This window comes from Lissotriton helveticus (assembly GCF_964261635.1).
Source record: "Lissotriton helveticus chromosome 1_1 unlocalized genomic scaffold, aLisHel1.1 SUPER_1_unloc_6, whole genome shotgun sequence".
NCBI lineage: Eukaryota > Metazoa > Chordata > Amphibia > Caudata > Salamandridae > Lissotriton > Lissotriton helveticus.
In genome coordinates, this window is record NW_027611703.1 from 3,931,855 (window position 1) to 3,958,284 (window position 26,430).

The 26,430-nt window shown below is 47.9% G+C and overlaps 1 protein-coding gene across 1 annotated transcript in view; it reads right to left on the bottom strand.

Moving 5' to 3' along the window:
• LOC144806288 (uncharacterized) overlaps nucleotides 1-26,430 on the bottom strand; it is a 200,004-nt gene that overhangs the window by 143,439 nt on the left and 30,135 nt on the right. Inside the window, 1 exon segment of the mRNA XM_078672678.1 lies at nucleotides 12,169-14,914. Coding sequence (XP_078528804.1) covers nucleotides 12,169-14,197 — 2,029 coding nt within the window. The 5' untranslated portion in view covers nucleotides 14,198-14,914.

Consider the following 26,430-nt stretch of genomic DNA (forward strand, 5'->3'; position numbering starts at 1 on the left):
GGGGCATTGCCAGAGCTCTGCCCCTCACTGGGCACCAAAGAGATCACGGAAATGGAACAAGACTCCAGGCACCCAGACAAATCAATCAATGTACCTTCCAGAAGCTTTAAACGGCCGCCCAATGAAGCAACATTTTTGTCTCTAGATTCCCTGATCCGACCAAGGGCAGTGTCCAATACTGTCATATTAATGGCATTAATGGCTGTGCCGTCCTCCTTGGGCAGAATTGCGTAGACAATGAAACATCCATGGTCTGAGTACTTACAGAGCAACTCTTTACCGCTGTATTGGTCTGGGAGTCACACTCGGATTCCTTTTGAAGTTTTTGTTTTGATGGACCCTTACCCTTCTTACGGTTCACGGATGCCTTTGCCCTCGGCTTAGCCTTTGTGCCCCCAATAGAAGAATTGGAAGTCCGGGTTCTAGAGGCTATGCTTGGCCCGTTAGAGATATCCATTTGTAGTGCTGGCGGCTCATCATGTACAAGGGCCAACAAATCCGAGACCACTGGTACAGTCCCCAAGTTATGAGGTGATGAGCAGGATTGGGTTAAGTTTTGGGAGATACCTGCTGGATTATGTAATCCTAATGAGGTTCGCCTTGAATGAGATAGGGGGTCTAGAGACAGCCGCCTCCCTGTTAGTTCTATCTCATGGCATAGTAATGATTCTTCCCTTGTTATAAATGCGTCAGATAATCACTCCACCACGACGTTAAGTACCAATCCCGCTTCACACGAATCAACAGAAAGTTATAATTAAAATCTGTACCTGAAGGTCGTTATAGAGGTGGTATAATGTAGGGCCACTTGTTGAGGGGGGGCCGAGCCCAGCCTCCTCCGGGCTTCGACGGGCTTCGACGGGCCCGCCCTTGGCCCACGCGCGTCCCGCGCTGTTGGATCCCCCCAGAGAGTTTTATGGACCCGGTGGCTGGCTGGCGCTGCTCCTCACGCGAGATCGCACTGCCCTGTGGGAGATGGAGTCCAGGCAGTCCGCGGTCCGTGTTCAGGAGCAGAGAAGAAATAATACGGAGTCCTGTGGTGGTGCCACAATATCCCAACAAGGGCCCAGGCAGCAGCACAAATAGCAGAGCAGCAATGCGGGCACGTAAGGGCATGATCATATCAGTAAGAGCCCCAAAAGGAAGTCTATTTTTATATTGACCCTAGGTGTGGACTGTAGAGGCTGCAAGAAGGGCACCTCTGCCCAGAAGAGGACCTTATGTCATTGCATCATCTTGTGCCTCACAAAGGAACTGATTGAGAGAATCTGCGCTCAGTCCCCAAGAGCAGAGTCCTCTGCATCAGCACTTGTCAGGGGTGTTCCTGTGGCTGAGATTTACTGTGCGGTAACATGGGCTTCCCTCCTCCACACCTTCACTAAGCATTATTGCATGGATTCAGAGGAGATCAGGGATAGCCACTTCAGACGTTCAGTGCTTCAGGGTCTTTAACAGCGTTATTTTCCATCGTAATGACTCTTGGTGTGGTTCCAGAATCATGAAAGTCTTCCATAACTGTGGTGATTCACAAGAAAGGGGGGAAGGGGCCTGTATCGAAGGCTATCCGGGGGCTTGAGTTTCCGAGGTACCCAGGTGGCAAGTGAACAACAACGGCTGAGAGATACTTCCGCTGCCCCTGTGGTACTTTCGGTTTCGCTCTTGGTCATTGTTGGCGCCGACTCGCTGCTGATCGACACTGCTGCCCTGGTCTAGTCGTCAATCCCACACTGGCCGTTGATCCTCGACCTCTCGACTCTGCAGGCCTGCCACGGAGGGAATCATTCTGACCAGATCCCAAAGGTCCCGCCGGAGCTCGTTGCCCATCATGGCGGGCAGGGCGGATGCCGAGAAGCGCAACACCAGAGGCCCGAACCGAGGAGGGGTTGCCCACTCTCAGACCATAGATCGCTTTACTCGCCCGAAGGGATCCCCAGGCCGAGCAAGCAAGATCCCTGAGGAGACCGGTGACGGTCCTCCCGCGACTGAGGATCCGACTTTACAGGATGTTATGGGCGCCATTGCCAGTGTCCGGACTGCTATGGGCCAGCAGTATGAAACTTTAGCTACTAAGTTAGACATGGTGGCAATCGAGGTCAACCTTATCAGGACGGACTTGGGGAAAACCAATGAGCGGGTCAAATCCCTGGACATCAAGACCGCAAGCCTGACTTCGGTCGTCTCGGATCTCCAAGCCGAGGTCCGCAATCTTCGAACGGCCGGAGACTTGTTTGCCCGTCGGCTGGATGATTTCGAGAGCCGGGCCAGGCGCAACAACATTCGCATCGTAGGTGTTCCGGAGAACTCCACAGACGTGCCTGCGGATCTTCTGGTGGAAGACCTAGTTCGGAACCATTTGGCACCAAAGGGTCTTAGTAATCTTTTTGCGGTGGAACGTGCTCATAGAATTCCAGGTGGGAAGCCCAAGCTTGGAGCCGCTCCGAGGCCTATAATAGCCAGGATTTTTAATTTCCGAGACAGAGACGCTATCCTGCAGGCCTCGCGTGCCAATGGTCCCACTAAGTTTGAGAATGTGTCGATCAGTTTTTACCCGGACTTTACACAGGTGGTAAAGAAGCAACGTATGGGCTTTACGGGGGTGAAAAGACATCTCAGGGACATGGGATTGAAGTACGCCATGCTTTTTCCGGCCCGCCTGAGGATTGAACATAACAAACGTACATTCTTTTTCGACCGCCCTGAAGTGGCCAGTGACTGGTTGGACACTTTGACGACGCACCGTGCCAGCCCGGAGAGTTCGAGGGGCGCCGAGGGCGGCTTGGAAGAACAGGAGTAGTGAGTCTGCGCCGGCGAGCCAGTTTATGGACGCTCTGCAGTGGCTCTGTGATAGCTATGTTTGTATGGTGGGGGGGATTTGGGACTCTTCCTCCTCAGGGGACTTCTTTCTCTCTCTTCTTGTAGGTTAGTTAAATGGAGCGACAGGCACACTGCAAGTTGGGGTGGCTTTTTGGTCTACCGCAGGGGTGCACAGTGGGGGGATGTGTGTTGAGGGGTTCTTGGGGGGTGGTGGAGGGGTCTTTTCTTGTTTGTTTGTTTCGAGGCTACGATTTGGTCGGTATTTTATCCTATGTGCCTGTTTCGTGGCGGGGGGGACTGTTTGTTCATTTCTGGGATGGGGGGTAGGGGGCTGAGGGTGCTGAGCTGGAACGTTAATGGTCTCGGGGATAGGATAAAACGGGGGATAGTTTTGCAGTATTTGAAGCGACACTCCCCGGATATCGTTTTACTCCAGGAGACTCATCTCGTAGGAAATACGTGCCATGCGTTGAATAGACGGGGCTACCGTTTGGTGGCCCACTCTGGCTTTACTACTGGGTCGAGGGGGCGGGCATCCTGGTTAGAAACTCCCTCCCCCTCGAAATAGATTACATGGTTTTGGATGATAGGGGCCGCTATGCCGCTGTTGTGGGCCGTTGGGAGGGGAAGACGATCTCCATTTTGTCTGTGTATGTTCCCCCTGGTCTAGAATCCACCACGTTTTCTGATTTGGGCGGGGTGGTCCTGGGGCTCCCCGATGGTCTGTTGGTAGTGGGTGGCGATTTTAATTCAGTTGTCAGTGGGGAAGAGGATCGTAGCCCTCGCAGAACCCTCCCCACGTCGCAGCTATGGCTGGGGAATTTTTTGTACACGTTGGGTTTAGCGGATTGTTGGAGGCAGCTGCACCCTGGACAGCTCCAGTATAACTTCTATTTGGGAGCGCATGGTAGTCTCTTGAGACTCGATTACATACTTGTACCAGCGGCACAGATGGTCTCTGTGAGGGAAATTAGGCATTTGGCTAGAGGGATCTCAGACCACTCCCCACTCTGGCTCACTGTTGACGTGCGGCTAGAGTCCGGGGGTTGGGTCGCTCCAATTAATCCATGGCATCTTCGCAACCCCAACATTGGTACGGAAGTGGTTAAGTGTATGGATCTCTACTGTGCCGAAAATGTAGGGCCGGTGTCCTCCCCTGTTTCTTTATGGGAGGCATACAAAACTGTGGTCCGGGGTCAGACTCTATCTTTGATTGCCAGCGAGAGGAAGCGCAGAACTATGGAAGTGGTGGGCCTGGAAAATGACATCACTGAGTTGGAGGAACGGATGGGGTCTGGGACTACGCCTGAGGACTTGAACTCCTTGGCACTTAAACAGTCTGAATACAGAGCTCTGGTGACTGATGCGGCTAGGGCAATGAATCGTGAGCAGCAAGGTCGTCTGTATGATGTGGGTGACAAGGCGGGAAAATTGATTGCTTGGCTGGACAAGAGGTATAGATTGAGTCGGGTGGTGCCTGTTATTGAGAGAGTGGATGGCGCGCGAGTGGTGGACCCGGTCGAGATAGTGGAGGTCTTTGCCCAGCACTTTCAGAAGGTTTACGCGCCGGTCACTGGCAGACAGGAGGAGGACTCGCACTTGTTGCTCCGCGATATAGCGTTGCCTAGTCTGTCGGACTCAGACAAGGAGCTTATGGAAGCGGATGTTTCCACCGATGAAGTAGCGCTCGCTATCCGTTCGCTTCGTTCGGGCAAGGCTTCGGGCCCGAACGGCATACCGGTCGAGCTGTATAAGCTGAGCCCTGACAAAATGGTGCCGTATCTTCGCCGGATGTTCTTGGCATCGCGAGATCTCGGGCTCCTTCCCCGGGACCAGAGACTGGCATCCATTGTGGTCATCCACAAGGATGGCAAGCCTCGTGAACTCTGTTCGTCATATCGGCCGATCTCGCTTTTGAATGTGGAGCCCAAGATCCTTGCGAAGCTCTTGGCGAGCCGGCTGATTACAGTGATCGGCGATTTGGTACACCCGGATCAGTCTGGTTTTATTCCCCACCGCAATACCGCGCTCAATCTTCGACGTCTTCATGGTGTCTTGGCAAGGGCGGGGTCTCTTGAGGAGTCGGCCATCTTGCTCTCACTTGACGCCTCGGTGGCCTTCGACACGGTGGAATGGCCATATCTGTGGGCTGCCCTTGCCAAGTTTGGCTTTGGCCCTAAGTTCATTGGGTGGGTTAGACTTTTATATGAGCAACCGCTGGCTCAGGTGGTGGTCAACGGAAGGGCCTCGGAACCTTTTGTTCTTGGGCGCGGCACGGGGCAGGGCTGCCCTTTGTTGCCTCTCCTTTTTGCACTTGCTCTTGAACCCCTTGCCGCGTGGCTCCGTTGGGAGCCCTCGCTCAAGGGCATACGGTGGTCCCCCGCCTTCGAGGATCGTGTGTCGCTTTATGCCGATGATATATTGTTGTATCTCACTTCTCCCCATAAGTCGTTGGGTGTTCTGTTTGACGTCCTGAGTTCTTTCGGGAGGAACTCTGGTTTGGTTATCAATTGGGCTAAGTCCTGCATTTACCCACTTAGGGGTGGACAACCTCTCTGCCCCGCATTTGCCCTATACCTGTTTCCGAAGTTGGCTTCAAGTACTTGGGGATCTACATTTCGATGGACCCCACGGTGCACTATGAGCGGAATTTACTACCTCCGCTTGTCCGGCTTAGGTTGGATGTTGCGGCGTGGTGTGGATTGCCTCTGTCCCCTTTGGGAAGAGCGGCCTTGTTTAAAATGATGTCTCTTCCCCGGTTCCTGTACGCCATTCAGAATACGCTCAATCTAGTTCCGGCCAGCTATTTCCGTGAAATTGAGGGCCTCCAGAGGAAGTTGGTTTGGGGCGGGCGGCCCCGCATAGCATTGGCAAAATTGACTTCGCCGTGGTATGACGGTGGTATAGCTTTGCCTGATGTCAAACGTTATTACTGGGCATCTCAGTTGAGTGCCATCAATAACGCCATGTATGGTCCTGTCCCGAATCCCGCCTATGAGATGGACAGGTGGCAACTGCCGGGGGGTGATTACAATAGAGCGCTCTATTCCAGAACCGCCAGGAGGAATCTGACGGGCCCCACTGCTGTGGCGGTACGGGTATGGGGCAGTGCAACATCGGCCACGGGCTGGATGGATAAACTGACTAGGGCAACTCCCCTGTTTGCTGCTGAGAGATTGAGTGGTCTGTGGTCATCGAAGGGATTCGATAGTTGGGACCTTATTGGTATCAGCAAAGTGGGCGATCTTTGGGCCACCAGCAGAGTCAAAACTTTCGACGAACTGAAACGGGAGTATAAGTTGAGTGACAGGGAATATTTTCGAAATCTTCAGGTCCGCCACGCACTCGATTCGGTCTTCCCTGTTGGGACTACGATTCCTGAGTCTTCACCCCTGGAGGATAGAGTGCTGGATGGGCATGTCCCTGACAGCACTATCTCTCTTATATATAAAAAACGTATTAATGCCCGTTCGGACCTCCTTATACAGCTAAGAGATGCGTGGATTGGTGATGGTCTGGAGTTGGACGACGAGGACTGGCAAGCTGCAATATCCTCCCCTAAAGAAGTTGCGATTCCGGCGTGTCTCCGACTGGTGCAGCTGAAGATTCTGCATCGTGTCTATGTCACGGGTCCACGGTTGGTGCATATGGGTTATTCTGTGGATGGGTCATGTCGGCGTGGCTGTGGTATGCTTGCTACCTTCCTCCACATTATATGGGAATGCCCGGAGGTAGTGGTTTTCTGGAATCGAGTGCATGCGGTCAAGGGTGAAGTGACGGGTGTTGAGCTGCTCCCTGAGGCCAGACGCTGTTTGTTGAATGTATGGAAACAGAATGACTTTACGGTTGCTCAGACTCAGTGGGTCACGCTGGGTAACATGATTGCGAAGAGAGATATTGCTCAATTGTGGGGATCTCATAGGGCACCGTCGGTCTCGACCTGTGAGGAGAACATGGACTGGTGCATGTTTAGAGAAAAAATCGTGTACATATCTCGTGGTAGGCCCAAGAAGTGGGGCAAGATATGGGGTCAATGGAATTCATATCGAGGAGAGATCTGTGCTCCTCCCCTCGCTGAGCCCCCTGACATTCCACGATCTCCTTGACTGTACGTTCTGGTACTTTGATTTCCTGTTATATGTGATGCACTGCTCACTCTCGGTCCCCACTCCCCTCTCCCGTGATTTCTTGATGCCTGCTACTCATTTGTCTCCCCCTACCGTACGTAACAGTCCTTATATTGCTTGGTTTTGCCTCGACTCTTTTTCATGTTTTTCTTTGTGTTGTTTATACATTGTAAAAAATGGAAACCTTTATTTATCCTCTCTTGCCATGGGCTCCGGATAACATCGTGCTTCTACGCTGCCGGACCCTCGGGCTGTCGGCTGATGAGCTGTGTATAGAGTTGATATTGTTATTGCATGTAACTGACCGGCCTGTGTGGTTGTAGGTCTGTAACTGTACTCTTTTTTACGAAATAAAGGTTTAAAAAAAAAAACAAAAAAAGGGGGGGGGAGAGATGACCCCCCAGCTATCGGCTAATTTCCCAATTAGGCAACATCTGGAAAATCTTTGGGAAACCCTTACAGTCACGTCTCGAGACCTGGACAGAGGAGGACAATATTGCCTCTAACTCTCAGGCTGGATCCTGAAAAGGCTAAAGTAGAATCGACCAGGCTCTGAGGTTGCACATGATCTGTATGAAGTTTGTGTCCCTGGAAACTACCCGCTCTACTTGGTCTTAAGAGACCTAAAAACAGCATTCGATTCTGTCGCCGCTCCGTCCTTCTGAGTCTTCTGGAGGAAGGAGGTTCCCAAGCAACTTTTAACTATCCGAAAGGATCTGCCGCGGCAATCATTCCAGAGTAAGATTTGGTGTAAAAGAAGAATGCACAGAGAAGTTTGAAATAAACATTGGCGTTGGGCAGGGTTGCGTACTTGCCCCAGCTTTATTCAACATTCACATCAGTGGAACTGAATTCTCTCGGGAATCTTCGTCTTGATGTTCCGATATTGGAGAAGGAAAATATTCCAATCCCGCTGGTTGCAGATGATGCAGTAATATTAGCGCGTACTGAAAAATCAATGCATCAACTTTTGGAAGGCTTTGAGCTATTCTGTAAGGTACGGAAGTTAATAATCAATAAAGAGAAAAATATATGATAATTATTCATAAATCAAAGGTATTGTTGACATTCAGGATTAATGGTAAACCAACTAAGCGACTTAAAACATGACTACCTCTGCATACGAATGGATGACCATTTATATTGGAAAGCTCATGTGGCGAAGGCGGAAACAAAATTGACGCCACTATTCTACATTTTGCTAACTCAAGCAGCAAGAGACCAATAAAACTAGCATTGATGCATTCAAGACAAATGCACGTATGGCCTGCGCTTATGGTGCTGAACTGTGGGATTTTACGAAAGTTCAGGCTCTTCTTAAACTGGGAAACATCTTCTTGTTACGTGTACTAAACCTGGGTCTGGGAACCCCACTGACAGTATTAAGAGCTGAGCTGGGGTTCACTGGAGGATCTCACCCAATAAGATATTGGATGCGAGTGTGGTCAAATCTATTGTTTGCATCATATAGTATGGTTCCGCAGATACTGCGACGATGCAGGATTACAATAATTTACTCTGGTTCAAGCACGCTGAGAACATTCTAACATACACTAGTTGAGTAGAGAAATAGAATCATCTGGAACTGATGAATAAGGCAACACTAGAACTGGTTAAAAAGAAATATCGTGCATTCATGTGGAGCACGCAAGAAGCAAGGAAAGGCATCCTTCCGACTAATTACCAGAAAGTAAAATGTGAACCGCGCCTGGTGCAGTTCATGGACTTGCTGTTCCCTGCTGAGAAAATGGCTTTACATCTCATGTTCAGATTAGGATCTCTTCAGGTGCCGACCTTAAGTAAATCATGGGTAAAGCCCCTGGAGGCGGATCTGACACGTGTCCCCATACATAAGGGGGCCTGAGTCATATATGCATTTTATGCTGCTGTGTGATATGTCGCATAAAACCCGTAGGTACTACCTACGTCCACTTTTTCTAACACGTAATCTAAGATGCTGCAGTGCAGCACTTTTCTTATGTTATAGAACTGATCGTATGGAGATTTGCCAGGCAGTTGCTTCGTATATGCAGACCTGCCATAGACAGCAGCGAAGGAAGTGGGTTCAAACGATAAACCAACTGTAGTGATGGTTTTGAAATTTTCCGTTCATCTCGGGGCGCTGTGCTCGTCCTTTGATAAATTTGCCCTCATAAACCGGGGCGTAGCTCGACTCCAACATGAAAGGCACTGGAGAACCTTATGGACTGGACAGAGCATCGAGAGGTATTGTTGCTCATTTCTACTTGTACCTTCACTTTCTAAAATGCTCGCTTAGGTGTTGGCCGTCTATTGGCCCATATCTGAGGGTTTAATTTCTACCCGGCTGTCAGCAAAACAAACTATTTGGACAATCCTTGTTTTTTTAACACACTAGGTAACGTCTGCGCAGCAGGCTTGTGCTCTTCTTTTATTTCTGATGTTTATAAGACAGCTGTCAGGCTTGCTAGGGGTTTGCTTGCTCTGAGTAGGCAACAAGCAGACGGAGACGCCGGTATCTGTACCTATGTACGTGCTTGTTAGCTGGTACGCTTTGTAAGATCTAATGACCGCTCTATCTAATTGATTGGTTTTAAAAGTGATGTACGTCATCTATTTGCACTAGCATTTTACGTCAGATCATGGATTATCCGCAAAGTGTAGTATTTGTATGAACTGTGCTTAAGTCGTTTTAAATCGACAAGAATTGTGATTGTTTTATTATCTGCTGTAAATAATGCTGACACTAAACCTTTGCTATCAAGTACCACACCTGCAGGAATGCTCAGTGGGTTGTGCGAAGCTAGATTTAACATGGTCATCTGTGGAAGTGTGTCCCTCCAAAAATCAGAGTAGATCATACGGTGGGGGTCAAGAAAGGTTTATCAGCATGGCACAAGTCGGGGGTAGCCACAGTTTGAAGGGGTCCCCCACTATTATCTAGAAACTTGACTCAGTTTCATCTAGCTCCTTAGCCTGCGACTGTTTGTTTGTGTGAGTGGCGCAAGAGAGGAACAGAGAACATGACAAAATTAGCCCTTCTTTGCTTAATACACAGTAAATGTGAACCACTTTGGGGCTTAGGGGCTGGATAAAGAATAACATCAGGAAACAAACGCAAATTAAAAGCACATTTTATTTATTTGCTGAAAATTGTTTAAAAATGTAATTTCAAAGTTCCACATATCTGTTTAAAAATATTTACACTTTCAGTCATTTCCGAGTTTAGTTACAAACTAAAAGTGGGAAAAACATATGATGTATAAAAACTGAAACCAAAAACGTATTTTTACATTATTTTATGTTTCTTGTTTTTTGTTTTTAAAACAGGCCGTCAACCTTTCACATACAAATTATTATAAGGACCTGACATCACTTCTTGTGATGTCACTACATGTGACGTCACTGTAATTTGCATACGATAATGCGCTCCATACTATTTTCCTTACTTGTGCCCTGTTTATTGGCATGACATGGGTCTATAGGTATTAAAAATAAACATATAAATTCACAGGTGTTCAGCCCGTTTCTCTGGTGATGTCACTCATTGACATGTATTCGGCTGCTTCTTCTATTTTTAGGTGAGTACATATAACGTGCCGTTCCCTCTCCTTCCATTTCTCTCTATTTCTCCCCCCTTTCTTTGTCTCTCTCGCTCTCTTTATCTCTCACCCTCTCTATCTCCCACACACTCCTGTTAGCGTTAGCTTCATGAATGTCACTGCCACTTCTGGCATTCATACGACAAATCCTTTAGAACGTTTGAGGACAAGGGACAATCAAGTGTGGGAGACGAGTTGCTGGGAGTGCAACTGATTGTCCTGGCACATATATGCTTTTCATGTGGGATTTCGCTATTTCACCACATTCTTCAAACAGAGTCGGCTGCTTACAATGGCTCAATTCTGGTAAAAAGAAAGAGTTTGGCAAGTCACAAACTGAATAGGGAGAGCCATGTCGGAAAGGAGCCACGGGTCACACTTAGTTATAAGGCCCGAGGCACGAGCTGATCCAGCAACCGATAACAGTGTGTAAAAGATGCAGCAAACATTACTTAAAAACAAGGTATGTGCTCTTTTATATCTAAAAACAGGTTATTTCTTGAACACCTGTGCTTCGTTTTAGTTCATTACATATACTGCAGTGGCATTTGTTAATAGCAATACATACATTTTACCAATGAAGCTTCCATCTCCAGAGCCCTGACAACATGTCCACTCTGGGTGTGTTTGGTTTATAGGTTTTATCACTAAGCCGACAAGTTATCTGAAAATACCACTGTTAGTCCCAGTATTGTTCAGTGTTGCTTTTAAAGGAGGTGTGGTCAGGTGCGATTGAATGTTTTCCTTTGTATCTCTTCTTCACCAAATAAAAATCAACAATTTTTCTTTTCTTTTAGTCCACATTGTGCTAGCCTCCCACTGTGTATCCTGGTACATCATGCTGCTTTGCTATGTGTACGGAAGTGAACAATCACTGGAAACAAACACTTTTATAACTCTGCAAATACTGTTATCTGTTTTCCTTCTTTACTGCTAGTCCGGTCTTCTATCATCTGGCATTTCAATGTCCCACACAATTTGAATTTAATTTTTTTCCGTAATTCATTCCTCTCACAATAACTGCACTGTTCTGCTCTTGTCTTTGTCTCTAAGGGGTCAATATTATTTTTGATGTTCTTAAGTTCTTTCCAGAGTCTCTGTGTTCGCTGATGTGTTTGGAGGTTTGATAAGTTACTAAAGCTTTTCCTACATTCACTGCCGTTGAATAGTTTTTCCCAAGTGTGTTTTTGCTGATAACTTTGAAGGTGTGATAACTGACTAAAGCACTTTGCACATTCACAGCACTTGAATGGTTTTTCTCCTGTGTGTGTTCGCTGATGAATCCTTAATGCTGAAGAGCCGCGAAAAGTACTGTCACATTCATTACAATGTTAGGGTTTTTCCAGTGTGTGTTCGCTGATGATTTTGTAGAACTGATAATTGACTAAAGCTCTTTAGACATTAATTACACTTGAATGGTTTTTCTCCTGCGTGAGTTAGCTGATGATACCTTAATGCTGAAGAGCTGCGAAAACTACTGTCACATTCACTACAATGATAGGGTTTTTCCCCTGTGTGTGTTCGCTGATGACTTTGTAGATGTGACAATCGGCTAAAGCTCTTTGCACATTCACTGCACTTTAATGTTTCTTTTCCTGTGTGTGTTCGCTGATGATACCTTAGTGCTGAAGAGCCATGAAAACTACTGTCACATTCACTACAATGATAGGGTTTCTCCCCTGTGTGTGTTCGCTGATGTGTTTGAAGGTTTGATAAGAGACTAAAACGCTTCCCACATTCATTGCACTTGAATGGTTTTTCTCCTGTGTGAGTTTGCTGGTGACGCCTTAATCCTGAAGAGCCGCAAAAACTACTGTCACATTTACTACAATGATAGGGTTTTTTCCCTGTGTGTGTTCGCTGATGTGTTTGGAGGTTTGATAAGTGATTAAAGCTCTTCCCACATTCAGTGCAGTTGAATGGTTTCTCCCCTGTGTGTGTTCGCTCATGACCTTGTAGTACTGATAATTTACTAAAGCTCTTTAGACATGCACTGCACTTGAATGGTTTTTCTCCTGTGTGAGTTCGCTCATGATACCTTAATGCTGAAGAGCTGCGATAACTACTGTCACATTCACTACAATGATAGGGTTTTTCCCCCGTGTGTGTTCGCTGATGACTTTTTAGGTATGATAACCGACCAAAGCACTTTGCACATTCACTGCAGTTGAATGGTTTTTCCCCTGTGTGTGTTCGCTGATGTCTTTGTAGCACTGATAATTGACTAAAGCTCTTGACACATTCATTGCACTTGAATGGTTTTTCTCCTGTGTGAGTTCGCTCATGATACCTAAATGCTGAAGAGCTGCGATAACTACTGTCACATTCACTACAATGATAGGGTTTTTCCCCCGTGTGTGTTCGCTGATGACTTTTTAGGTATGATAACTGACCAAAGCACTTTGCACATTCACTGCAGTTGAATGGTTTTTCCCCTGTGTGTGTTCGCTGATGTCTTTGTAGCACTGATAATTGACTAAAGCTCTTGACACATTCATTGCACTTGAATGGTTTTTCTCCTGTGTGAGTTCGCTGATGATACCTTAATGCTGAAGAGCTGCGATAACTACTGTCACATTCACTACAATGAAAGGGTTTTTCCCCTGTGTGTGTTCGCTGATGAATTTGTAGGACTGATAATTTACTAAAGCTCTTCCCACATTCACTGCAGTTGAATGGTTTCTCCCCTGTGTGTGTTCGCTGATGACCTTGTAGTACTGATAATTTACTAAAGCTCTTGACACATTCATTGCACTTGAATGTTTTTTCTCCTGTGTGAGTTCGCTGATGATACCTTAATGCTGAAGAGCTGTGAAAACTACTGTCACATTCACTACAATGAAAGGGTTTTTCCCCCGTGTGTGTTCGCTGATGACTTTTTAGGCCTGATAACCGACTAAAGCACTTTGCACATTCACTGCACTTGAATGGTTTTTCCCCTGTGTGTGTTTGCTGATGAATCCTTAATGTTGAGTAACGACTAAAAATGCTTTCACATTCATTGCAATGGTATGGTTTTTCCCCTGTGTGTGTTCGCTGATGTGTTTGTAGATTTTCTAATCGATTACAGCTCTTCCCACATTCACTGCACTGGTATGGTTTTTCCTCCGAGTGTGTTCGCTGATGTCTGTGTAGGTGATGTAACTGACTAAAGCTCTTGCCACATTCACTGCATTTAAAGGGTTTTTCTCCTGTGTGTGTTCGCAGATGAATTTGTAGGTGTGATGACTTACTGAAGCACTTTGCACATTCACTGCACTTGAATTTTTTTTCTCCTATGTGGTTAGACAGATGGCTTTGTAGGTGTGACGAGAAAGTAAAACACTTTGCATATTCACTGCACTTGAATGGTTTTTCCCTTGTGTGTGTTTGTTGATGTCTTCGTAGGTTTGATAATCGACTAAAGCTCTTCCCACATTCACTGCATTTGAATGGTTTTTCTCCTGTGTGTGTTTGATTGTGTCTTTGAAGGTGTGATAACTGACTAAAGCACTTTACACATTCACTGCACTTGAATGGTTTTTGTCCTGTGTACGTGTGCTGATGAAGCTTGAGTAATGATGACAAACTAAAGCTCTTGCTGTATGTGTATGATTCTTCTTTCTTGGTTAGTGTATGTGGGTCGGGTATATAATGGTCTATATCCCTTGACTGTAGTTCCTGATGGGCCAACATGGCTGATAAAGCACTTGTGATTTCTCACACACTTTAAATGTGTGCAGTATTTTGCACGTTTGATTTCTGTTTTAACAATAAAATACAATAGCCACCAAATATTTGCCACACTCCTAATACGTAGAATGTGTCTTTGTAGGGGATTGTGCCTTTAGATTGGATTATGGCTGTGGACGCTTGCAGGTAAAGATGTATCTTCCTTCTGGCTGGTGCAAATTGGGACAGTCTGTTGTATTGTCGATAGAAGAGCTCCTCTTTCCTTTACCCGTCAGTTGTCTGGCTCCGCTCTGTTGTGCTTTTCGCTTGTTACTGTGGTTTGGCCAGAAAGAGTTTACAATTCACCTAGAGCACGGAATGATGGCTTGTCTTCATTTTAGAAAATAGAGCACTGCGGTAATCACATCATACCGATACATTGATCAAAGTTAGTATTTGACACTTGTTTATTCAGGAGGTGGTTTGTTATTGTTGTTGCCTTAATTTTCCTAAGGTCATTTCTTCGTCTTGTGGCGTGGAGGTGCACAGCTCAGACTCTTACAATCACTGAACTGCCCTTGATGCTTCATCCGGGATCTGTCAGTTTGTGTGCAGGTTCCTCTGTCGCCGACTGCGCTGATGTTTTCCTGAATACTGTAGCTCAATATTTCTGCTATTATTGAAGATTTACAGCATTCGCGTTATTACTGATGGTCAATTCATACATTCAAGGCTTGTTATCTGTAGGATGTAAAGATATTTAAAATTACTAAATTGAAACAAAATAGAATAGGAAATCACAATATTTATCTGGTTGTAAAAGACATTTCAGGGGAGATTTACCAAATCTCCACGCAATGTGGCGCAGGCCTCCCCCTGCGAGGCTGCACTGCATGACAGGGAGGGAGCAGGAGAGTACCATATTTTCAAAGATATGGCTCTCTCCTTCCCTTTCCCTTGCGCCGGCACTGATTACAGCAGCCCTGCGCCATGCACACACCTTAGCACCAGAGCGCTAGCGTGTGTGTGTGAGCCCAGCATAGGTTTTCTACAGGAAGGACACCCTTCCTGTACAAAATACTATGCCTAGACATGAGGGAAACCTTTTCCAACCTTGTATGCATGTTGCACAGTGCAGCACGCATGCAAATTCAGAAAAGGAAGGAGAAATTAAAGCATTTCTCCTTCCAAGCGCCTAGTTTAAAAGGGTGCAGTTTTCTCACGCTAAACCCAATCTACTGTATTTGGTAAATTGAGTTTAGCGTGAGAAACAATGGGGCAGATTTATGTCAGACTTGCGCCACGTTTACGCTGCCGTTGCGTCACGCAACGGCACGGAAACGTGGCGCATCCCTGCAACCTATTTACAACGTGACGCATCTAGGCAGATGCGTCACGTTGTAAAGCCCTGCGCCACATGAAACCTGCGTCAGGTTTCATGTGGGCGTTCTGTCGCAGGTTGGGCGTTCCCTCGTAGGAAAGCCCCATAAAACTGACGTAGTGAAATCTATAAGATTTCACTGAGTCAGTTTTACGACGCTGTTGGGTCAAATCCTTACGCCTGCTTGAAGCAGGCGTAAGGAGTGACGCACCACGTTATGTATGGGTGGCCTCTGTACATTGCAGGAGTTGCGTCGCACTTGCGACGCTACTCCAGCAATGCGCCTCCCGTACACCACAAGATGCGTCACGCATCTGCCCTTCCTTGCACCATGGTGCGCCGCAATGTAAATGCGGCGCATCTGTGGTGCCGCAAGGAGGGAATTGCGTGACGCATCAGTTCTGGCGCATCCCTGCTGATTTGCAGAGATGCGCCAGAACTCATAAATCTGCCCCAATGGGTGGTTACACGGGAACGCCCATGCCCCACCATTGGCAGGCCCCAAGGTGCAAAGTAACGCGAAGCAGTGCAGTGCGATGCTTCACATTACTTTTACGTTATTTGCTGGAAAGAAAATTAGGAAAAAAAGATTTTGCACTCTTTTGTGCCACTTTTGTGACGCAAACACGACGCAAAATCTTAGTAAATCGCCCCTTCTTCTTTACTGCCTTTGAACTTAGTAGGGAATATTTCATAATACACAAATATTTAACTAAAAGTTCTGCTGATCAGGTGACATCTTATTAATGTCTGAAAACTAGGTGATTTAACAGTGTTCACTGAGTAACTTAGCAAAGTAAGGGTGCTCGGAGCTCCCAAGTGCTTAAGGTTTTGCTTAAGATAGATGCCTACGGTCAAGATTTCATTCAAACAACAATAGAGTTTAGAAAAAGAGATGGACCAGGCGGGGCTGCAAAATTTCCAGTAACTCTTTACGAAGTATACAACGAAAGTAACTCCATTCACACACTTCTCATTTCTTTCCTATTCACTTAAGATTATCTCAAACACCAACTCCTGTCTTTACCTTGCTGTTCATAGGTCACCTTTGACACTTTCAACAGCTCCCTTTGTTCAAGCCTTTTTGGTTTCGTCTAACCTGGAAGAGTGGAACATTATTGTGGTTTGTCGGGGTTTCCTATCGCCATAACATCTGTCCATCTCCCTGAAACTAGTGCAGCTTACAGCACCCGGTTCTGGCCCGGAAAGTCTGGATTTTCTGAGCTCCGTAGAACATTAAGACAGTTCTTCCGCATCTAACACATACTACAAGACTCCAAGAGTCCACGCTACAAGTGCTGCTGCAAGGTTTAATTAACCCACTGTATCTGAACATCCCCTGGCAAATGCCAACTAGAGAATAAACATCCTGCCTGCACCAGCAGAGTGCAGAAAGCTTTTCAAGCTCCTCGAGATACATGGACTTTCTCTATCTGTCGTAACTGAAGATGTTAATCCTTGGCAACATCTATCGCCTTTGGACAAGGTCCTCCATTTTACTATCAGAATGTAACTCATCCTGCGCAGACACAAACCCTCAAGTCTGTATTGCATGAAGCTGGGTGGTTCTCACGCAAAAGAGGGCCCTCCACAAATTACTGACATTTTCTTACACCCCCTGGACAGCCGTGGCAACACACAGACCACCCACACCCCCTCAGGGATCACCATTCCATATTCCAGGATGAAGACTCAGATCTTTCAACCTTCTCTGTTACCGTCTTTGGAACGGCCTGTCTCTGGGATTCGTGGAAGCTCCACACTCAGTGAGCTCAGATTTGCCTTGCAAAACCATCTCATGAGAGTGCAAGAAAAGAACATTAAGTGACACGCACTGCACAGAAGTGTAAATATATCTACCATTATTGTTCCATGTACCATTGTCCTAATGCTGATGTTTTGACATTAATTTTTTGCCGTCTATCACAGCAGCTTCTTCGTTTAAAATCTTACGCAATAGTTTGTTTTCCATCATACCTACTTACCTATGTACTGTTTCTGACCCTACAGCATCTCTGGCAGACATGTTGTGCTGTCTGTTGCCACATAAATAGGAAATAGATTGTTACTGCAGGAAGTGTCCTTGCAGTCACATGCACTTGATTGGGATAAAAGGTACCATGTTTGTTAGAAAAGCAGCAACTATTGGAATAATAACATACCAAAAGCCGCACATACAGTGCAATAACACAGACCAGGTACTAGAAAAAAGTGATGCAAACAATGCAATAACACAGGCCAGGCATTGCAAGAATATGACACAATCAGTGCAATAACACAGACCAGGTACTAGGAAAACGGGACTCAAACAATGCAATATCACAGGCCAGGCATTAGGAGAATCCGACGCAAACAATGCAATAACACAGGCCAGGCACAAGGAGAATCTGATGCAAACAATATAATAACACAGGCTGGGCACTAGGAGATTCTGATGCAAACAATGCAATAACACAAGCCAGGCACTAGGTGAATCCGAGGCAAACAATGCAATAACACAGGCCAGGCTCGAGGAGAATCTGATGCAAACAATGCAATATCACAGGCCAGGCATTAGGAGAATCCGAGGCAAACAATGTAATAACACAAGCCAGGCACTAGGTGAATCTGATGCAAACAATGCAATAGCACAGGCCAGGCACTAGGGGAGCAAGCTATCTTATCACCAGCAACGGACACCACAAGCTCTGCGCAGCACCCTGGTGGCACAGGAGTTCCAGGGTCCACGTCGGAAACGCCGCTAGTGCCATCAGCCTACCAAGGCGCTCAACCTCAGTGTGAGGACTGCCTGCCCCAGCATCCCTTGATGTCACCACGCTTATAGCGCAGCCTCTCCCCCGCAGCGCAGGACGCGCGCGGGCGAAGCCCGGGCCAAGGGCTGTCCCGTCCTTGCCCTCATTGCCAGGAAGAGGCAGGGCAGGGCTACCCCCCTTTCCACTGGCATTAGGCATCTTGCCTACTCAGATTCGCTGGACATTCAAGAACTGTTGTGGACTAGTCAAGGTACTGTTAACGCGTTTATCTCCTAGCATTGCCCAAACTACTCTCTTTGATTCTAAATAATTACGCTCTCTCTCCTGAGGGGTTTGTGGGGCCGGTATAAGGGTGGCCTGAGGGTTCTCATTATCCACGGGGCCAAGAGGCCTGTTCATTGCTGATTGTGTAGACAGGTTGCTTTAGACTTAACTTGCACTATAGCGGTAGCATGGGGAAAAGGAAAACTATGGAGGGCAGTGGGGGAGGGGCGGGAGGGATAGTAAAGGGAAAAAGGCTAGGAAGATACAGAAACATGCAGGGAGTAATTGTGTACTGGATAGGATAGATACCCGCATTAGCGAGTGCGAGGACATATTAGTGACAGATACAACCACCCATGTAGCAAATACTAAATCCCCACAACGCTCTACCCAACCAGCTAGTTTAAACAACCCTAGTAGGGCCCGCCAATGAGCTATTCCAGCTATGTTTCATAACCCACTAAAACAAGCGTTGTCATAGCCAATGGGTCTCGTCTTTGGGACCTTATGTGTTTAGCCAGAACTTTGGCTATGTTGTAGAGCGTTGTGGCTGCTGTGAATTTTGTTGAAAAGTTATAATAAAAAGTGTTAAGCATTTTTGTTACGTTTATACAAACGAAGACAACATTATATACAACTGAAAACCTGATAAAAAAGATTTTAACATAAAAAATGTCTTCTACTTTTTTGTACTTGCACTGCTTGCAACTTTTTCCTGCCTGTTCTCATGCTTGTTTGTTATAATTTTTTTTGTTATGGGAAAGCGGGACATAAATAACGGGGGAGTGTAGGTTGGAAAACAGTAATTTAACCCCTTCACTGCGGCGGCTATTCCGCCGCAGTGCTAAGGGGGCGGGGCGGCCGCATGCTGGTGACGGAACCGCTCCGTCACCAGCGTCGGTTGAGCTGTGCTCGTGATGGAGCGGTTCCGTCACGGCCCGCCCCGCTCAATAGAACGCTCAACGCAGGCGCGGAATTACCAAGCAGTGTGTCCACCAAACACTCGAATATACACTGCCTGGGTTAAGAGGCTTTTCCTCTCTTGAGGCTAATGATTGACTGCTTTGTAATACCCAGAACAAACTAGATGGTCTTTTTGCTCCCCATATGATTAAGGAATCCACTCTCTTACCCTTAGCTGGTACTCAACTTCCTTGTCTTCATCCAGGAAGGGAGGCTACTGCCTCTCGGGAAGCACCCTCCTTACCTGTAGGAGTATCGGGCCCAAATGATGTACTTATTGATGTTCCAAGCGGACATTCACCTGCTACCCATGAGACATCCATGTTATCCTGGAATGTAGCAGGATTGAAGACGAAGACCGTCTCCCCTGATTGGTTCGCTTTTATTGATCAGTTTGATGTCTGTTGTTTTCAAGAAACCTGGGAAATAGACCCCCTATACTGCTTAGGTTGCTTAAATTACTATACCCCTGCAACATGTGGGGGTAAGGGTCGACCCTCAGGTGAATTGGTAATCTGTGTGCGCCAAGTTGGCGGTTTTAATATTGGGTCCTTGAAACACAGAGTAATGATATTGTTGCGATCAGGTTGAAGTGGGGCCAAAAAGGGGCTGTGGACATTTCTAACGTTTATGCCAGGGGCTCAAAGGGGAAGAAGTCTAAAGTTATAGCGGCTTTAGACAACTTATTAGATCTACCGTGGTTCAAACATTCTGATTGCGGGGGATTTTATTGTGACTTTTGAGCCCCTCACTCTTGAACATTATTGTAGGAAGGTGTCATCTGACTGCATGGTTGCCCCCACTTTTTTCCTGGTGTTTTGCTGGTTTTCGACTTAGTTTGGCTGTGATCCTGCTATTCAGGACCCCAGCCTATCTGCCTTCTCCCTAAAATTGATTCCATGTACTATGGATATACTCCAGTTTGGTTACTGGGATACCCTTTTGAGTCCCTAGTACATGGTACACTAGGTACTAAGGGCATAGGTACCCCAGAGGCCTACCAGGGGCTGCAGCATGTATTATGCCACCCCTGGGAAGCCTTCCAAAATGACATGCACCCCTTACTGAGATATAGGTTACGTATATCTACTTTAAATCACTACACATAGAGACCTATCAGTCACCCCTATGGCAGGCCTTATCAATCTTGAAGGCAGGGTGCTTGGTTTCATGTGAGAGGGTGCCCATGCATGAGCAGAGCCCCTCTGCAGCTTTCGGAACCATTCTCTGGGGCTGCTCTGAGATGCAGCCTGACCATATACTCTGCATTATATCCTTGCGGTAAATGCTAACTTTGGGATGGCTGCACGGAAACATGTTGTGTTTGGTGTCAAACACTTTGGAATCTTACTCCCCGCCAGTCCTGGCGGCGGGGTAGAATTCCACCCTTCTTGAGGGAGAGACATTTACACACCGGTCTACCCGGTAACCAGTTTAAAGAGCTATGGCATCACAAAATGGATGCTGCAGCCACAGACACAAGTCTGGCCTACTGCTGCTGACCGAAACTCCGGCAGGGGAGGCCTGGACAATAGGTTTCCTGTCACAGGGAGGCGTAACCACCTCCCAGACAGGCCATGGTGGATTAGGGCTGGGTGGTTACACTCCCGGAGTGCTTTGAAGTCTGCACTGGGGGCACATTTGGTGTCCCTGTGCATAGTCCAGCTCAAACCAGTTGCAGGGGCTACCAGCCCCTGCTCTGGCACGAAACTGGACAAAGGAAATGGGTGTAGCCATCCCTCTTTCCAAACCCTCCCATAGGTGGGTCCCCAGAGTTAGTCCAACCCCTTTCTTAGGTATAAGTAAGGAACCCCTGGCAACAGGACTTTAGATATCCCTGGAGGAAACTCTGCAACTGAATCCTGGAACTTTGACGCTCTACTCAAGACTAGAGGACTAAAGAAATCTCCTTTGGGGTCAAGGAGTAACTCCCCTGCTTGGCAGGCACCAACAAAGCATGTGCCGGTCTGCATCTCCCAAGCTCCAGACGGACTCTGAAGTATCTGCAGCCCAGGAAGAGGATTTCCAGACTTCTCAGAGGCTGACACGAGTCCCCAGCAAAGCTGAGACCCACAGCCCTCGTGAGTGACGTGGAACTAGAACTCCTGGACACCCTGCACATTTGCAAGTGCATTGACTTCTCGACACCTCTTGCTTTAGATGTGCCCTGACTCCTCACCAAGTGGGGAGTCCCTCGGACCTTGCTGGCCCACACTGAAGCATCTTTCTCTTTTCTGCGTGGGTTGCTGTTGCCAAGGCTTGTTGGGTCCAATCCAGGCACCGATACTGCAGCACTCTACATACTTCGTGGGTCAGCTCGTATCTAGCTCCTGGTTGTCGTCGACGCCTCCTGGTCCTTGTGGCTGAAGAGTCAATCTTCACCTCCTTCACCTGAAATCACCCGACATCGGTGGGCATCTGCCTATCGTGTCCCTGGTCACTGGCAAGTGACCCAGACTCTGTCCCCTCTTCTTTCAGGTTCTTCTCATCTTCGATCCAGACTTGGATCACTGTGGACACTTTCCACTCTGACAGCAGTAGCACTTTGCAGCAGATCGCCATTGGAAACAGCGAAGATTTCCAACACCAAAAGACACCTATGCACCCGGCTTCCCTGGGTGAGGTAACTCGAGTACTATATTGCTCCTGTGGGTGTTGGCTCTAGAACTCCTTAAGTCTAAAGGGGTTTGCTCAAAGTCCTCCTCTAAGTGTCCATTTTCTTTAAATTTCCAACCGCGACATTCCCATTTGAAGTTTAACGGTGATCAGACTTATTTGCCTGCTACGCGCCGCTATTACCTGCTGTTTTAAATATTTTAAATAACTTGTTAGGCTTAAATCTGTTTTTGCACTATTTTGTTTCGCGCTTGCGCTGTTAGCGCTAGAACGCCGTTGCTCTCTTCTTGTGTGTGGGGCTCTTCAGCTAGGACTTACCCGCATATTAATTGTTTGGCACCCACACTTGCTGGGATAGAGGGATAGCTGGAGGGCTCATCAGGAACTCGCCGCTTTTGGCCGCCATATTGGGTTGGGCTCACGAAGGTCAATACCATCTTTAGGAGCCTTCTTGTGTGAGGGGCCAGTGGCTTGCCCTCACAGGACTTTTGTATTGGAGGAGGAGCCTACTTAAGCGAGCCGCCTCCCCGTAGTCAGGTAGACTTATTTGCCTGCTACGCGACGCGCGCCGCACGCCGCTATTACCTGCTGTTTTAAATATTTTAAATAACTTGTTAGGCTTAAATCTGTTTTTGCACTATTTTGTTTCGCGCTTGCGCTGTTAGCGCTAGAACGTTGTTGCTCTCTTCTTGTGTGTGGGGCTCTTCAGCTAGGACTTACCCGCATATTAATTGTTTGGCACCCTTGCTGGGATAGAGGGATAGCTGGGGGCTCATCAGGAACTCGCCGCTTTTGGCCGCCATATTGGGTTGGGCTCACGAAGGTCAATACCATCTTTAGGCGCCATCTTGTGTGAGGGGCCAGTGGCTAGCCCTCACAGGACTTTTGTATTGGAGGAGGAGCCTACTTAAGCGAGCCGCCTCCCCGTAGTCAGGTAGACTTATTTGCCTGCTACGCGACGCGCGCCGCACGCCGCTATTACCTGCTGTTTTAAATATTTTAAATAACTTGTTAGGCTTAAATCTGTTTTTGCACTATTTTGTTTCGCACTTGCGCTGTTAGCGCTAGAACGCCGTCGCTCTCTTCTTGTGTGTGGGGCTCTTCAGCTAGGACTTACCCGCATATTAATTGTTTGGCACCCTTGCTGGGATAGAGGGATCGCTGGGGGCTCATCAGGAACTCGCCGCTTTTGGCCGCCATATTGGGTTGGGTTCACGAAGGTCAATACCATCTTTAGGAGCCATCTTGTGTGAGGGGCCAGTGGCTTGCCCTCACAGGAATTTCGCGATACTTCGGTACATAAGATGGCCACCCCCTTAGCGCACAGCGTTGGCGCGCAGCGGGCGCGACGTAGGCGCGCCGGAGGTGCGCCAGAGGTAAGCCCGTTTGCGCCCGTTCGCGCTACGGGCGCCTAGGGCCGAACACTCTGTCTCTTCGACTAGCCCACGCATAGTATTCTCCAGGACAGATCTTTTGCAGCTTAGACCCCAGCAGGCTGCTCCTTCGGTCAAACCAGAGCAGCTGTTATGTGGACTACTTAACGTCCGGTCCCTCTGTAAGCACCATATGGAGATTGTTTTTCTTATTGAGTCCTGTGGACTCGATGTGCTTTTCCTCACGGAAACATGGACTCGGGCGGACTGTGAGGTAGAATTGGGTCTGGCGTGCCCCCAGGGCTATACAATCAGGCACACTCCTCGCTTGAAGAACAGAGGTGGTGGTATAGGCTTCATTTTTCGGGAAACTCTAGCTCTTTCGCAGCTACAGATCAAGGAGGTGCCGGGCTTTGAGCTTATTGGCTTCTCCCTTAAAGGGCAGGAGAAAACGCTATATTCAGGGGTGCTTTGCTATAGACCACCGGGCAATGCCCCTTCTACTCTACTGGATTTTATTGATCTTATTTATGATCTTTCCAACTCCCTCAATAGACTGCTAGTTCTGGGAGATTTTAACCTATGGCTAAACGGGCCTTTAGACTCTGCCTACCATGACCTCTGCCAGGCCTGTAATAATATTCAGCTGCAGCAGCTGGTTCTCTCTGCGACCCACCAGAAAGGCCATGCTCTGGACCTGGTGTTTGCTGACGCCCAGCATGTAGTGGTGAATGACATCATGCCTCAATGCTGGACGGATCATGCGCTTGTTTCATTCCATCTTTGCCTACCTGCAGTCCGAGTGATACAGGGCAGAGCAATATCAAAATGGGTAGATCTTGGTCTAGACTTTTAAAATCTTCAGTCCTGCCCACCCTTCTCCCTGAAGGTTTTGCACTTGGAAACAATGTCGATGTCGGCAGATTTCCGACTCCCTGGATAAGGTGGCCCCATTGCGCTGCTCAAGGAATAGACAGAACCGCGCCATGCCTTGGTTCACTCCTGACCTCTTGCAGCTGAGGTTGAGATGCAGATGGGCAGAGAGGGTGTGGAGGAGGCACTATCTGGAGGCTGCAAAAACTACTTTTAGATTGACACTACAGGAATACAAAGCACAGATTAAGTGTGCCAAAGCAGTATATTTGGAGGATACATTAAACTAGGTGACTAATAAGTCTCAGTCCCTATTTAAGATTGTGAATGATCTTTCCCATCCGGCTGGTGCCATGAATACTATTCCAATCTCACAGGCCTTGTGTGATTCCCTGGCAGCCGCCTTTGAGGATAAGATCGCCACGATTCTGAGTGGACTTGCTGGGGAGGCTTTGTCTCTGTTGACCCCTTTGGACAGTCTACCTAGTCAGTCTACCTTGGGAGTTCCGGGAGAACCTTCCAGTCGACCCCGGCCTAGTTGCTTGCATTCCGGCCTGGGAGCTCCGGAAGAATCCTCCAGTCGACCCCGGCTGAGCTGCTTGCACCTCGGCCTGGGAGCTCCGGAGGAGTCCTCCAGTCGACCCCGGCCGAGCCGCTTGCACCTCGGCCTGGGAGCTCCTCCAGCCGACCCCAGCTGAGCCATCCCTCTTTTAGTCCGGGAGCTCTGGACGAATCTTCCAGTCGACCCCCGCCGAGCTGTTTTTCTCTCGGCGTAGGAGCTCCGGAAGAGCCTTCTAGTCGACCCTGACAGAGCTGTTGGCCTCTCAGCCTGGGAGCTCCGGAGGAACCTTTCAGCTCTTTCCAACTGAATGATTTTCCTCCTGGCCCAGCTGCGCCGGGAGTACCATCCAATGGTCTCCTGCTGAGTTGCCCTCCCTCTAGTTGGGAGGTCTCGGAGGAATCTCCCAGCCATCCCCGGCGGAACTGTCTTCCTCTCAGTCTGGGAACCCTGGACGAACCTCCCAATCATCCTCAGCTGAGTTGTTTCTCTTTGCCATCTTTTGAGGAGTTCTGTAAACTGGCACAGACTGTATCATCAGGCTCGGCGCTGGATCCTCTTCCGCATAAATTCTGGAAATTATTCCAGGACGAACTCTTCCACCCTCTGTACTCCATCTGTCAGCAGTCGCTTGCTACTGCGACTGTCCCGGAGAGCTGGAAGCTGGCGGTGGTTTCCCCCCTCCTGAAAAAACCCACACTTGACCCGACCTGTTTGTCAAATTATAGGCCTATTTCCCTGCTTCCTTTTCTGGTTAAGATCTTGGAGAAGTTGATTACCCCCTCTCTATCGAGTTTCCTAGAGGATGACACCTGGCTGGATGTGGCCCAGTTTGGGTTTCGGCCAGCGCACGGGACGGAATCGGCGCTGGTGGCCGTGTTAGAAAATCTTCGTTCGCGGGTTTACACAGGACGGGCAGCCTTTTTAGTGCTGGTCGACATGTCGGCCGCGTTCGACACGGTCAGCCACTCCACCCTCATTAAGAGACTGGAGGAGATCGGAGTTACGGGGTTGGCAAGGGACTGGTTAGTCTCTTACCTTAACAACAGACAGCAGGTAGTGGCTTTGCCACCTTTTAAGTCGGACGTGCGGAAAGTTGGGCAGGGAGTACCGCAGGGCTCGGCCATCAGCCCCATATTATTCAATCTGTACCTCCATCCTTTGATCCAATTGATAAAATCTTTCGGTATCTCGGTGTTTAATTACGCCGGCGATACACAACTGGTCTTTTCCTTGGAGGTCAAAGACGCTGTCTCTTTAGAGACTTTCCACCGCTGCCTGACTGTCACATCGAACTGGTTGTGTTCCAACCCCCTCCAGTTTAATGGATCTAAGACGGAGATACTCTACTGCTCCAATGACCGTGTACCGCGTGCTCTTCCGGATGATGTCTGGCCTCCATTCATTTGATAATTAAAACAACATATAATGCACATGTGTTTAGGTGTTTCCCTTTCTTTATTTCATAATAATAC